General features: G+C 36.2%; 2 protein-coding genes across 2 annotated transcripts; one reads left to right on the top strand and one right to left on the bottom strand.

The window, feature by feature from the left end:
• Positions 1 to 6617: 6617 nt before the first annotated feature.
• Positions 6618 to 7455, bottom strand: K441DRAFT_110680 (uncharacterized protein). The gene is made up of 2 exons (XM_067639955.1): positions 7361 to 7455; positions 6618 to 7301 (listed from the first exon to the last, which is right to left on the bottom strand). The coding sequence occupies exon 2, from the start codon at positions 7265 to 7267 to the stop codon at positions 6839 to 6841; it is 429 nt and encodes a 142-aa protein (XP_067504286.1). The 5' UTR covers positions 7268 to 7301; positions 7361 to 7455; the 3' UTR covers positions 6618 to 6838.
• Positions 7456 to 7790: 335 nt separating this feature from the next.
• Positions 7791 to 8932, top strand: K441DRAFT_110656 (uncharacterized protein). Its single transcript, XM_067639954.1, has 3 exons — positions 7791 to 7917; positions 7969 to 8246; positions 8303 to 8932. Exons 1-3 carry the CDS (start codon positions 7891 to 7893, stop codon positions 8583 to 8585), a joined length of 588 nt encoding a protein of 195 aa, XP_067504285.1. The 5' UTR covers positions 7791 to 7890; the 3' UTR covers positions 8586 to 8932.
• The last annotated feature ends 6314 nt before the right edge of the window (positions 8933 to 15246 follow it).

Below are 15246 nucleotides of genomic sequence, written 5' to 3'. Positions count from 1 at the left end.
ATTAATATAGCCGTAGGTAGTATATCCCTTAGTATAGACCAACTTAATAGTTCTAGCTTTAGAAGATTGTCTTTCTTCTTAAATAGGTCGATATACTGCTATACCTTATTAGTTTTAGCTATGTCTTAGATAATAAAGAACTATTAAATCTAATTAGATAGCTTATTAAGGATAAAATTAATTTTTAATTTAACAAAGGTTATTATTTTTAGAATTTAATAGGTTAGAAAGGGTCTAGGTTAGGATTTAGCTAGCGTCTTAATAGAACCTTATTTAAACGTTCTAAACTTTTAATTTAATTTATTAGTTTATTTATTAGTTAGATTTTATTATAGGAAGCGCGATTAATAACCCCTACTAATAGCTCTAACTATGTCTAATTTTTAATTTATAAATCGGCAGATCTATAGGTAATAGTTATTTTAAGTAGCTCTAGGTACGGTATATATAAAATCTTAACTATAGTATAGAGAAGTTATGGCTGCTAATATACGGTCCTAAGTAGTATATATTCTCAGAGGTTATATAACTCCTTATATAAGCGACATTTCCGCCCTTTAAAAAAAATTCCAAAAATTCCAAAAATTAATTAACGTTATAGACAGTAGCAATATTGATCCGGTAATACTGCTAATTCTCCCTATATACTATTATATGTATATCTAATAGCTTTAGAAGTAGTAAGAAGGTAAGACGGATAGGGGGGTTAAAATTTAGAAAATTAGATTTCGCGGTTAAGCTATTTAAAAGTTAGAAAACTAAGATAAATGCTATATTCTCCGCTTACCTCTAAGCTAGTATATAATTTCCTAATTAGGAAAAGTCGTTTATAAGTAGTTACTACTACCTCTATACAAAATCTTCTTATTATACCTNTTTAGTCTTNCTTATAGATAACTAAAATTNTTTTATATNNAANCTANNTTTAAATATAAGCCCTAAAAGCTTCTTAACTTATAAGATTACTATATAGGTTAGCCCAGCTATTTTATCCTTTTCCTTAATATTTAGAACTACCTAGTTAAGTATTAGGCCCTAGCTTTTATATACGGTAAGAGTAAAAGCTAAAGTAATTGGAAATTAACGCCGTAAGTAAGAGCCTCTTATACCCTCCTACTTACGAAGTACGGAAAATATAGGGACGACTTTCTTACTATCCTGCTAAGTGAATAGGGTAGGTCCGTTACACCTATCTACCGTAATTAGTAGTGACTAAGGCTAATCCTTTTTAATATCCGCGTGTCCCTTTTATATAATATCTTTAACTATACTAGTAGTACCGTTTACTAAGCCTAGTTTAACCCAGATATTTTATATTAGTATTACTTTCGCGCCAATATATAGGGCTAGATTCTCTATAGTATCGCACTAATTAGGAGTAACTTTCTGCATACCTACACTAGTATTAACTAACTTAATAGCCACTACTAGCTGTAAAAGGTCGCGAAGCTAAATAGCGTTATACTTACCTATAGTAGCGCGTATACTATATAGCCGAATTGCATTATTAAAGCCTGCAACCTTATTGGTGGATAGGCCCTGCTTATACCTAGTTAAAAGAAGCTTCTAGGTTAAATCACTTATAGAATTACTACGTAGCTCTGTAAGGGCGGTTCTAAATATAAAGCTCTTAGCGTTATCACCGCCTTACCATATAACTTAATTTAGGATAGTAGTTTAGTTAATTACCTTAATAGGCTTCTTTTTTGTAGCTGGCGAGCTCTAACGGCCTAGCGGGTAGATTACTATATAAGGCCGCCTAATTTACAGAGGGAAGCTAATGGAAATTGCCTACTAGCAAGATGTTTAAGCCTTTAAAGTAGTCGTTATTATATATAGGGTAGATTTAATAGAGGCGGCGATTAATCTAGGCTAGATATACTTGCCCAATTATAGATTTCTTATTAAGGATAAAATAGTGAATATTCTTAAAAGCTTGCTATAGAGGCGTAAGACTAGTAGTAGGCAATTCCTTAAACGGGCGATTTACTGGCAACCTTAATAAATCGTATATAGTTCTGCCGTTAATATTAAAGGCAGCTACCCTAGTAGGGGCCGCTTAAGCCAATGGTATTGGCTTGCTATTAGCCCTTACTATATTATAGAGCGTAGTAAAGAGGATAGTAATAAGATATAATTTGCCGGTTTCTACCTCTCCATTAATGTTAATCCGTAGTAGAGAGGGGCTAAGGCCTACTTAGATCTGCCTATAGTGATTAACTATAACGTTATAGATATAACGCTAACCTGGTTATAAGGAGGACGGAGTTGCTATTTAGGATAGGCGGCTCTATGGTAGAGGCTATAGCTATACTTTCTGCCAATAAGTCCTCTTATTAAGCTGCGGGTATATACCCTAATGCGTACTCTAGTTGTAGTTATAATTAAGCTCCCTATTACTAAGCCTATTAGGATCCTTAATTTTAACTTTATTAGTATTTTAAACGCGGGTATATAGGGCCTTAAAGGACTAATATAACTCCAAGTTGTCTGCGAAATCGCCCTTAAACTTATTAATATTATTAGTAGTTTTACAACCTTCCTCTAGTTTCTAATTATAGAAGTAGTTAGGCGGGTACTAATAAGAGTTAACGTAAGCCTAATAGGAAGCTATATAATTAGGGGCCCTAAATCTATTAGTATAAGTAGCTACTTTCTTATACTCCCTTTACGGGTAATAAAGAATAAGCTTTATATGGCAGAACTTAGGATACTATAGATAGAAAGGATCGCTGTTATATTACGGAAAGTACGATATAACTTAAGGCCTTGCTCTTAGTCGACGCTTATAAGTAGAGTAATTAAAATAGAGTAGAAAATTAAGGAAAGTAATATCCTCTACCCTATCTAGGCGGCGCTTATATTTCTTATAGTTAGATAGTCTATATCCTCTTAGTTGCCTATCTATAAGCTTATATATAGCGCTTTAATTATCCTCCTAGCAGTAATCTAAAGCTACTATAGTCCTTAAGCCTTTAGAAAGGGGAATGTTAAGAAGTAGATAGTATACCTCCTACGCTAACCAATTATATTTAGTAATAAGCTTGTTTATAAACTTAGCTACTACTAAACTAAAGGCATAAAAACTATTGGCGTGCGGCTATACTAATTAGAGTAACTCCTAGTAGGAAGTTAACTTCTTCTCCTTACTGCAATATTTGCCTATATAGTTAACTATTACTAATATACTTATAGCAGGCAACGTATTAATATTTACTATCTACGCTAGTATTATAGCTATATTATAGCCATTAAGAAGCTTATTATTACGCTATGGATAGAACGTCTAGTGATATGGATTTTAATCCTTTAATACAGCGGCCTTATTGCAAAGAGAGCGTGGAAAGTAAAAGCGGCACTCTTTTACTCCAGCGGAGCCTTTCTTCAGTCTTAAGTAGTAAGATTTAGTGTAATTACGGTGCCGTTGAAATTAATTAAGGTAGGCGGTAAGAAGCTTACTGGTGTTAAGGTATTCCTTATAGCTAAGAGTAGAAGGATATTAAAGATTAGGAGGCCTAGATTAATTAGGATTTATTACGGATATAAAAGCAGCCTAGTGCTTAGTAAAAGCCGCCCTTAATTCACTAGTTAACGGATCTAGCCTTAGGGCTATTAAACTCCATAAGAAGCTATATATATAGCTACTACCTTACACCTACCACTTATATCGGGACTAAAAGTTAGTGCTATTAAATAGACCTATAAGCACGTGCTTCTTAAATAGATTAAAGCGGCGATATAGCTAGTAAGCAGCAATATGCGGATTATTGTTAAGATTCTGAGAAGCAATCCGGTAGCGTTAAGCCTTATTAGTAGCCTTATATTTATTAAATAGAGGCATATAAGAGTGTAGATTATGCTAATGTAAATTAGCTGCGCTAAGTATAAAGAATAGAGACCCGCTTTAAATATTTTTAGTATAAGCTATAAGCTTATTTCTCTTCTACTTTTAGTAGGGCCTAGTGCCTTTAAGCTTCTATATATGCTGTATAATCTTATTTAGAACCTAACTACCTCTACTACCATTTATAAGATTACTAAGCTTATCTAAAAATAGACTATTTTTATTTAATTGGCTATAAAGGAAGCGGGTAGTGTTAAGGGCTTACTCTCTTATAATCTGATTAAATACGTAGTAGTGAAATAAGGGGTAGCGGCCAAACCGACTGTCTTAATACTTAAGTATATGCTTGGCGTACGCAGCTAGGGTAACTATACGGCTTCGTAGCATATTAAAGTTAGCTTTACTATAAGGAAATAGAGTAGGAAAGGCGCCGCGTATAATAAAACTAGCTGATTATTCGGAGAGAGGTGTTTGCCGTATAGTAGGAACCTCTAGGCCTGTTTGTAGGTCTTATTAGTGTTAAACCTTGCAACCCAAAAGTTCCAATTTATTAAGGTTAGGTACTAGATTAGGAACCAAAGTATTTAATACGTTATTATTAAATTCGCTATCTAGTATATTACTGCTAAGCTCGGTAGGCAGAGGATTAATAATAGGAGGACGTTATATAGGAGTAGTAGGGTAAGCCGTTGGGCCACTAGAATTAGACTCTAACTTATTAATATAAGGTAGCTAATCTAATATAAAGCCATTTTTGGGTAAGCTAGTAAGCTAGGTGTTATATATTTTAACGTTATAATAATTAGGATAATTAACCTTTAGAAAGTAAAGCCACTGTGCTATAGTAGAGCGCCTTATAGTATACCGCTTAGTAAACCGCCAACTTAGGTATTTGCTACCCTCTACTACTATAGGCCTTACAACCAGTATATTAAGTTTAGTAGGTAGCCGTAGTAGCTGCCTTTAAGTCTTTAGTGTGTTTTAGCCAAAGTAGCAGACGTAGCTAGTATAGCGATATTACTGGCCGCGTATACGTATAACTTGTAGATAAACGTATACGCGCGTAATTAGAAGCTCCTCTACTACGGTAAGTATAGGTAGGAAGCTAGAAATAGGCCCCGGATTAAGCCCGTTGCTTTTACTAAATAGGGAAGAAAGGGTTAGATTTTTAAGGCTATCGGCGTCCTTAATGCAGGCTTTATATACACCTATATTGTTACCCTCTATAGCTAGGCCTATTTGGAACCACCGCTCCTTATAATAACTGCACGTCTCTATATATTTAGCCTATAGTATACTCCTAAACTTCTTAATTCGCTCCTAATCGACAGCCGAAACGGGTAATGGTGTAGCTGTAGTTAGAGCTTACCGCGAGGGAGCTTGCCGTAAGGAAGGTGGTATTGGTAGTAGGGTAGGTATTGGCGGTAGAGTAGGCATAGGAGCTAGTTCCGGCGAGGACGCATTTAGGCTATCTGGAGTGCCTCTTCTACTATATAGAGCTTCATCTGTGGTATATAGCGGAGGAGTAGGCAAGTGAGCTTTACCCCGTTAATTAAGAATACAGTACTCCCGTTGTATTGCCCTAATTATCTTTCGCCGTTAAGCTATTTTAGGGGTATCTTAACTGTTCTGGCCGCGAGGCAGGAAGGCGTTCTCGGTATCGTTTTTAGGTGGTGCAGTTTGCTGGCGCCTTGTAGGACGATTCCTAGTAGTAGAACCTAACTCTATAAGAGCTCTCCGCTTATTTAAATTATATTTAGAGGCCTAGAAAAGTAAGTAAAAGTAGAAGTAATATATAGGGAAGACGCGCCTTTGACTGATATAACTGGCATAGCTTTAAAATCTTATTTAAAGGGCCGTCTTTAATAAAGTTAAGGCGGGGCTTATAGATATGGCACTTGCTGCACTTAATTACAGTAGGATCTGCCATATTTATAATATATATTGTAGTATTAATAGAGGTGTCAATAAAAAGGAAGGCGTAATACTAGGATATTTTGATGTTTATAATATTTTGATGTTCGTCACGTGGATTCTGCCATAACTTACCGCGCGCAAGTTTTTTTTCTAACCAATCAAAGGCTGGCTTGGCGAGGGTTTGAAAATTTGGACACCCATACACCTGAAAGTAATAGACCACTCGTACCTCGGGTCAATCAACAAACGGACCAATAAAACAAGCAACTGTTTCATGATGTATTATCGGTGAAGTACTTGAGCCAAATTATGTATTTGTATTTCCAGTTGTGGATAAGTCGGGACAATGGTAAAGGATCACGTAGCTTCACCTTTCTTTCCCTTGTGCCCGTTTGGCTCCCTCAGAGTTCACTTCTGGGAATCAAGGAAGACATCTCAAGCTTCCACCTGCGCAGGACTACTTCGAGTGGCTACGTTTGTCTGTATCATATAGACCCGCAGTCAATGTGGGTTCGATTTCGACCCGTCTGTGGCATACGTACAATAACCAGACTCAAGACATCAGGAGGATCAAATAAATTAATATTGATTTACCCTATCTCTCCATTAATTCACCAGGCTATTCACCCTCGATAATCAAAAGGCCTTGTCCTCGCTGCTCCATTTCCAGAGACCCTGCTGCGTTGGATCAAATAGTGCTTGAGGGCGATTCTTCGGAAGCTGAAAGGCAGACTGCGATCCCAAATACAATTTTCGTCGCTGCCTAGCATTTCTGGCAAATTGCGTAGTCTTTTGAGACTGCTGAGAAGTGTCTGATGAGACCTCGACGGCGCTGTCAACTGCGCTGCTAGCTCTCGCATTTCGAATAAGGATGTAACCACCACCGGGATTCGGCGCATCACTGCTCGCTGTGCCGGGCATACCACTACTCTCAGCCCGGTTCGGAGCCGATCCACCTAGGGTTTGTGAATTCGGCGCGTCCTCGCCAGGCGAGCCTTCCAACTCATTGCTGCGCTCCGTATTATCCCCAACCTCTGCATCACCTGGCTCATCCAGGTCATCAGCCGTAATCCGTTTCTAATACAAGCCCTGCAGCTCCCTCAAATCTTTCTTCAGCTGGTTCGGAAGCATCACTAGCGGATTGCCCAGAATGTTGAACGCGCCACAGTGCGGCCATGGGAGCACCGTGCCACGACTCCGGCTCCGTAAAAGGACCGGGTCCGGGTATCCATGCATTTTCCCCGTTGAATTTGGAAGATAGTCAAACAGGGTATATCGCTTGTATAGTCCGCCATGCGCATCTGCACCCACTTGCATTTGTCCGTATTTAATGGCCGAGGTACATCTGCGGCGTCGGGTAGGTGCGCGTGATGCGGCGTGCGTAGTCGGCTCTCTCGAAATCAATGAAGTATTGCAGGTCGGAGGGGATAAAGAAGAGGTCAGGGCGATTGATGTCGTTGAAGTTGCGGTGACAGGTCGGGTAGAGAGGAATGTCATTATCGGCATCGCTAAGATGCGTGAAGATTATGAGATCTGGGAACTAGAGGAGGAAAGTGTCAGCATACAGCGATCAGCAAAGTATTTGGGGTAAGGATGTACCGAGCGATCCTTCCTCCCAATGACATGACAGATGTTAGTAGGACTTGCGCCGCAGCGCCAGCAGGTGGTCACATTATCGGTATGGATTACTTGACGCTTCACTGTCTTGGAGAAGTCGGAGGCAGAGGAGGCGCTTGATGCAGCGTCGCTGCTCTCCCATTCGCTTTTTGCTGGAAGAGGATGAGGCTGAGCGGTTTGAGGGCGAGGGGACTGGAAAGGGGAGCATCACCGAAGGCAGAGGAGGGTAGGCGGGGGGTTGGCACATTCAAAGCCGTGGTATCTGCGGTTGTATAACTGTATCATTGTTCTTGGTGTGTGCGTATTATTGTGGCTAGTATTGTGTTTGCAAGGTTGAAGATGTTGCCAAGCCACCGCAGCTACCGCAGCCATTTCCGTAACGGCCCCCCCGCCCCGTTCCGCCGCACGCGCGAAACGAAGCTTCAACCCAGCATCCTTGACCCTTGTCCGTATTGGACCCCACCCATCCAGAGTCTCCCTCTCTCGGCTAAGTCCATCTCGTCATCTCCAATATGATGATTCAGGGCCTGCTTCAGCCAGTCTGTTGCCCCTTTCCCTAAGCCTTTCACTCTGCTAACAATTCTCCGAAGGAAGAAGACAAGAGAACTTTACCTAATCCACTTAAAACCTCACATCAACAGCAAGACAAAAACCCCACTAGCAACTTACCAACCTATCCTAACCTACAACGCCCTGAGCCTTCACTCGCAACTAGCACAGAGGCCGCCGGCGCTGGAAATACTACTCCCAGTGAGAATGGATCATCTACACCACCTTCTGGTGAACAACTGAGGAAGCCCAAGTCTGTGCGGCATCTCGAAGGCTATAAAGGTTATAACAGGCCGGCGGCAAGACCAAGCAGTAAAGAGTATGGTGGATACCAGCCTTGCCAATACCTTTCTTGCTCACCGCCCTTAGGAGAAGATACAAATGCAAATTTCAGGATTGCCCATGCCTGGGCTTCCATCGCTCTACCGACCTTGAAAGGCATCTACAGACGGTGCATAGCACCCAGAAGCTATTTCCTTGCGTAATGAAAAGGTGTAATCGTAAGGGAGATAATGGTTTCAGTCGGAAGGACCATCTCTCACAACACTTAAGAGACGTTCACAACCTCGATATTCCGAAAGTCTGGCGTCGGCCCAGGTCTGTGAAAGCATCCGGTTCGGAGGACAATGGAGACAAAATAAGAGAAGCGGGGGCCTGAAGCACTCTGAGTAGAGCATTGCGCTTATGCTTTGGTAGAAACGCATTTCTGAATACAAATGCATTGCCAAGAGAAGAAGAATACGTGGTTGGGTGCAAGTTGTTGGTGGGTGCTGTATCGGCTAGAGTAGTTTCTCAGCTAGATACAACCCTGCGCCTGCCTCGGTGGGGAATCCAAGGAAACGGTGATGGGATCTTTGCATTATATTGGTGAAGGTATGCCAGTAGGGCTTGCTATAGGTGTGAACTATTCGGTTTGGATCATCTAATTGCTAGCATTATGCTCCATGTGATAGATGGCCAGAACCCAATTGATTAAACAGCGTTATTTGACCAAGTCTTCCAATAGCTCAGTTGATCGAAATTTCAGGCCTGATAAGGAGCGGCTTGACCTCCACAAGCAATAACCCGCGGAGAGGCAGATTATCGCCGAACAAGCTCTTCGTTTTTCGGTACAACACGCTTTGCCCCTGTTTCTAACGGCAAGAAATATCTGCTCTGTGATGCTGTAGATGAACGATAATTTGCCGGAAAATTCATTCTTAAAAGTCTGCTATTGTAAGTTAGAAGTTATATTTTCTCCTGTTTCATCACCGCAACCCAATCATTTCTTAGTCCTCGGCATAATGGGAGACTGGAGCTGATGTCGACAGTCAGGAAGTAGAGGAAAAAGAAGCAGATGCAGAGTATAAATTCAGTAGTGTTTGCATACATTTTGGCACTGCTGTAACTACTAAGACACTCCTGATTCTGACAGCTCGGTCACAAAGTTTTGCACCACAATCTGACCTCACGCCCTCTCAATCCAATAACCTCAACATCTGCTAGAACCACTGCTTGGACAATGCTTCCTTTTTCTAGATGTCGGGCGCACTTTTAATACATCGCTAGTTAGGTGTGTAATCCTCTCTATCTTTGAGTATTAGTACGTTCTCCGGCTAAAGAGATTGCAAAGCATGTACTTAAGTCGAGAAGATGTGCGCTGGAGTAAAGGTCTAACGCCCAAGCGCGCCTTAGACGGAGCAGGAGTTAGTGGATGGCGGCAAGAGCTAACTTGTAGCGACGGAGAATCTCAACGGGTTTGTGCGGGGGAGAGCACTTCCATCAGGGTTTCCTCCTTTTCTTTGCCTCCCGTTTGGGTAAGTGTATGCCGGCTTGCATCTCTTTAAACCGTAGCGGGGGGTCCAAAAGCACTACCCGGGCTCTATTATCTAGCAGCGGTTCGACAAGGCTGTCATGATTTCCTTGGATAGCCATGAAAAGCGGTGAACGATTGTAATGATCAACGATATCTTTGTCAGCGCCTGCCTGTATCAATTCGCTAGCAAGGCCCTTTCTAGCGCCTGGTGCTGCAAAGTGGAGGGCAGTGGCACCTGTCTTGTCCTATGTCGACCTGAATCGGAGTTCCTTACCACCATCGTACTACTGTCTGAAGACCTAGATCGTCTATACGAACTATGTCTCAGTTGTCTCTTAACTTATGACTAAATGTCTTATCGAATGTCTCATTGCCTATTTCTATTACCTAGTTTTGACTTAGTTGCCTAGACCTACCTAATATATATAAAGAGCTTCTAGAGCCCTCTTTAATAGGCAGAGTTCTTATTCTTAATTGTCCGTTTACTGTATTATCTTTAATTCTAAAGCCTTTATTCCCATTAATTTCCATTATTATCTTAATTATAAATACCCACAATAACTTCTTAATAAGAAACACCTCCTATTATTATATTATCCGTTATCCTTATAAGCCTAAATAATTGGGATAAATGGATTAAGGTTATTAAGTTGAAAGCGAATAACAATCGTCTTTAAAAGTATATTAACTTATTAACACCTAAGACTAATCTGCCATAGCTTAAAGAACCTATTTAAGCTTTACTTAAGGATGCTAATAGCTAGGGGAAGATAAAGCTCGCAGAACTAGATAAGAAGAAGGAGGAGCTTTATATACTTAAAGCCGACTATAGAGATAATATAAAGCTATACAGAAAATAGCTGTTAGCTCTTAATACATTGCGCAGCTATATCCTAAGCTCTATCTTATATACCTACCTTATCTATACGTTTAAATATACAACTACCTATAACATCTTAGTGTCTCTTAAGTAGAGAATTACTCTAACTAATAGTGCTTAAAAGCTTTAACTAGCTACCTAGTATATAAGGCTTAAAAAAGCGCCTTAGAACTAGAACTTTAAGGTCTAGTTATAGGAGTAAGAGATGGCATATATTAAGTGTAAGGAGCTAAATCTACCTAAGGTGAATAGTAATTATTTAGTAAAAGACTTTATATATATAGTTAAATCTATTATACTAAGCTAGTTAGAAAATTAGAAAAATTAGCTTAAAAGGCTTAAATAAAAAAAGAAAACGCTTTCTACCTTCTTTAAACTGGTTAAAATATACTAAAACCACTATTATATAGAGCTCGCCTAGAAGGGTAAAACCTTATAAGAATCCTTTAGAGTTACCTTTAAGAATAAGTTGCCGAATTTAAAGCCTAAATTAAAGCCTTAATTATTAATAGATAAGTAGAAGAAGGAAAGGCGACTATTACTAGAGTGCCTTTATGGAAAATAATACTACTATAATAAGTACTAGTATATTATAGAGTTAATTTCTTACCTATCTTAGTTTAAACTAAGTAATAAAATTTAAAAGAAGGTGGATAAGAAAATTGCTAATATGATGCCTATAATCAAGGCTTGTATTAAGCAAATTAAAAAGAATAATTAAGCTAATAAAAAGGACGATTAAGCTAATAAAAAGCTAAAGGATAGCAATTAGTAGAGCTCTTAAAAGCCATATGGAAACTTTGCAGTTTATTATATAGAAGCCTATAATATATCTTCTAATTATAAGCTTTATAATAGTATTATTCTTAACTTAGGAACTAGCCTATGCGTCTTTAACAATAGAGCCAGATTTATTAGTAATATTAAGCCTATATTAGAACGCGTCTATATAGGATCATATATAAAAGAAATCGTAAGCTATAGCATAGCTATAGTTATAATTAACTACCCTAAAGGGAAGAGACAGATATAGCTTTTAGGAGTAGTCTTTATACTAGGCTTTTATCCCTTAACACGGCAGGGTCCTTTGCTAAGTTCGCTTATATTAACAACTAGATTTAATTAGATATTTATATTAACCCAGCTTTTCTAATTAGTTAATTCTTATCGATAATATAATAAAGCCTTATAGCATGAACTACGGTGGACTTATTAATAGGCTAGGTATATAGGTATGGAATAGTTAACAACGTAAATATAACTAGTAGAGTAGTTGCCTAACAGATTAACTCCAATTATATTCTAAGATTTACTATAAAGGAGAGAACTATTTAGGTAGGGACTATGGTCCTTTAAATATATAACCGTACTCCTAAAAAATCCCCTTTATACGTAAGGTATATATTATACATATTATATATACATTCCCTTTATATACTGCGTATACTACGTATAACATTATATAACCTTAGCTACTATTCCTTATTATATAGCTTTATTAGCTCTATTCTAAACCATCTAAATTAATTAACTAGCTTCTTTCGACTCCTCTCTAAGTAGTTATAATATTGTACTTAAAGCGTCTATAATACCATCTCCCCCCTCTTTATCTTTATCCTTAAAGATCCTAAATATCTCTAAGTTATTTACTAGAGGTATAATATCCGTCTAATTAATTTAGTTAATATTATTGCTTATTATACCTAAGGCTCCTTCCTCTTCGTAGGCGCAACGTCGTGCTCGCACTATTGCTACGATATTATCTCTTAGTAAGATTATACTATCTCTATATTCTCGCTATTTAAAAGAAGGGTTAGTTTATATTATATTAGCGAACCTATTTTCGTAATAATTATCCTCTTACTTAGAGTGCACTAAAGTAAATATTCATTTGTCCTATAATATTTACTCTATCTCTAATACTAAATATACGTAACTTATTGCTCTTAATAGTTATCTAGTTCCTTAATTAATTTATCTTAGGGTCTTATATTTAATCTACTATTATACAGCTAGATAGTAAACTGTCTTAAGCCTTTACTAAATTAGAATGTTCCTGTAATATAGAGCAAAAGGCTTTTAAAGCCTATATCGCGGCATTTACTTAGTTACTTTATCTTAAGAAGGTTTATAAAAAGGTTCGTTTTAAGGAGTAGAAACTTATAAAATAGGGTTTATAGGAACTTAGCAATAAAAGAATAGGTTTTTTTCTAACTAAGAAGGAAATAGATCTAAGTAGTTTAGCAACTGCTCTTCTTAGGTCCCCCTTAGGTAATTTATTTTTTAGTAATCCTTCTTTATTAATACTACCTAACCTAATCTCCTCCAATACTCCTATACCTTTCTTATAGCATTCTTTAAATTCTCTAGTAGTTCCTAGGTAGTCTTATTATAGCCTATTTACTTAACCTTATACTATATTTTATCGTTAATATCCTTATAACTAACGATCTTTAAAACTTACTATTTATCTTCTTCTTATCCTCTATATATGTCTGCTTTATAAACTAGTAGTTTAATATTTCTATATACTAGCTCTAGTATTATAATATACTATATAGGGTAGATCTTTATCTTAGCTAGTAGGTTTAACTTAAANNTAACNNGTAAAATCCTTTANNTAATTTTAAAAGGTNNTAGTCTAANNTAGTCNAACTTCTTACTTAGTTATTAACTTTTAAAATTTTTATATAGTAGCCATACTTTATCTCCCTCCTTAAGATCTAGTCCCTTAGATCTCTTAGTATTATAGTACTTTTTTATCCTTTCTTATACTTTCTTTACTAATTTTATAAGATCTGCATAAAGGTTTATTAATATCTTTATTCTTTCTTTAGCTATACTACTTATTTTCTTTACTTACTATAGTAATAATAATATTCTTAGCTTATATCTATAATTTGCCTTAAATAGTAATATGCCTATTCCTTCCTATAGTATTATATTATATATAAACTATATAACTAGTAATAGCAATACCCAATTATTCTATACATAATTAATATAATATCTTAGATACTGCTCTAGCGTCTAATTTAATCTTTCTATTTAACTGTCTATCTGCAGATAATATATAGTGGAAGTTACTACCTAAACTCCTTACTCCGCTAAAAATACCTCCTAAAATATTACTATAAATCTTAGATTTCTATCTAATATAATTTTTACTTAGTACTCTATATTTTATAAACACTTCTTTAATATAGATTTTAGCGATATCCTCTACTAAGATTTCTTCTATATATGCTATAAAGTAGCCCTATTTAGTTAACTTATCTACTATTACTAAGATCGCGTTATAATCTTATCTAGTAATAGAATCTCTTAACTTTAATAACTTAATAATATAGTCCTATAATATAACCTCCTATAGTCTCTCTAGTATTTTAATAGGTTATAGTCCTCTATATAGCTTATACCTTATTAGTTTATTCCTTTAGCAATCTAGATACTCTTTTATTACTTTTCTTATAATATTCTAGATTCCGTTAATAATATATTCTTCTTAAAGTCTTAATACTAGTCCTATTACTCCATTATATCCTTAAGTTATTCCCTTATAGAAATCTTCTATAAAATACTCTGCTATACTTTTTAGGATATACTTCGCCTCTCTATACTTATATAATATTTCTTCCCCCTAGATATTTTAACTGTTCTTCTAGCTATACTTTAAAGATTCTTTATACCTAAAAGCTTTCTAGTGTCTTATAGACTCTTCCTAGTTTATTATCCTCTTAAGTTGCTACTAGCTTAGGGTAGTTATATTTAATTAATCCGTCCTTATCTTTACGTAGTATTGCTCCTAATAGTTTCTTATTATTTTATAGTTTAGCCTTTTTACTAAGTATATCTACCCTTATATTCTTAGTTCCTTTAGTATACTAAATCTTAAAATAGTATTTTATAAGCATCTCTACCTATCTAACTTATCTCTAGTTAAGTTCTTTTATTATTAGGAACCCTATTAGGTTTTTATAATCCGTTTTAACTATAAATAGTTTTTCTATGCCTTATAAGAATGCTCTTTATTTCTTAAGTACTATAACTATACCTAATAACTCCTTATTATAGACGTTATAGTTTAATTCTAGTAGTGTTATCTTTTTACTATAGTATACTATTAGGTGTTATACGTCCTTATACTTCTATAGTAAGTATACTCCTAATATATAGTTTAATGCATTTATTTCCATAACCGTGTCTAGTCCTAGTTAATAGATTTTAAGGATTAGCTCTTAGGTAAACAACTCCTTAAGTTCCTTAAATAACTTCTTTTATTTATCTCCCTATGCCTATAATTCCTCTTTCTTTATAAGTCTGGTAATAGTTTAATATTCTTTAACCACTATATTATAAACCTCCTATAGTAGTTACAAAACCCTAAAAATAACCTTAACTATATTATATTCTCTAGTTCTTACTAATTCACTATAGCTTTAATCTTCTTTAGGTCTATACTAATATAACCTAGTTTAATAATAAATCTAATAAAATTAGTCTTCCTTATAAAGAACTTGCATTTTTTAATTACTATTAGCATCTATTCTTCCTATAGTCTTTTTAAAACCTATTTAACATGTTCTCTATACTCTTCCTTAGTTATTAAGTAGATAATAATATTGTTAAGATATATTATAATAA

This window comes from Cenococcum geophilum (assembly GCF_001692895.1).
Source record: "Cenococcum geophilum 1.58 unplaced genomic scaffold K441scaffold_20, whole genome shotgun sequence".
NCBI classification, from domain to species: domain Eukaryota; kingdom Fungi; phylum Ascomycota; class Dothideomycetes; order Gloniales; family Gloniaceae; genus Cenococcum; species Cenococcum geophilum.
Note: the sequence above shows the minus strand (reverse complement) of the source record. Positions and strands in the feature narration are given on the sequence as shown.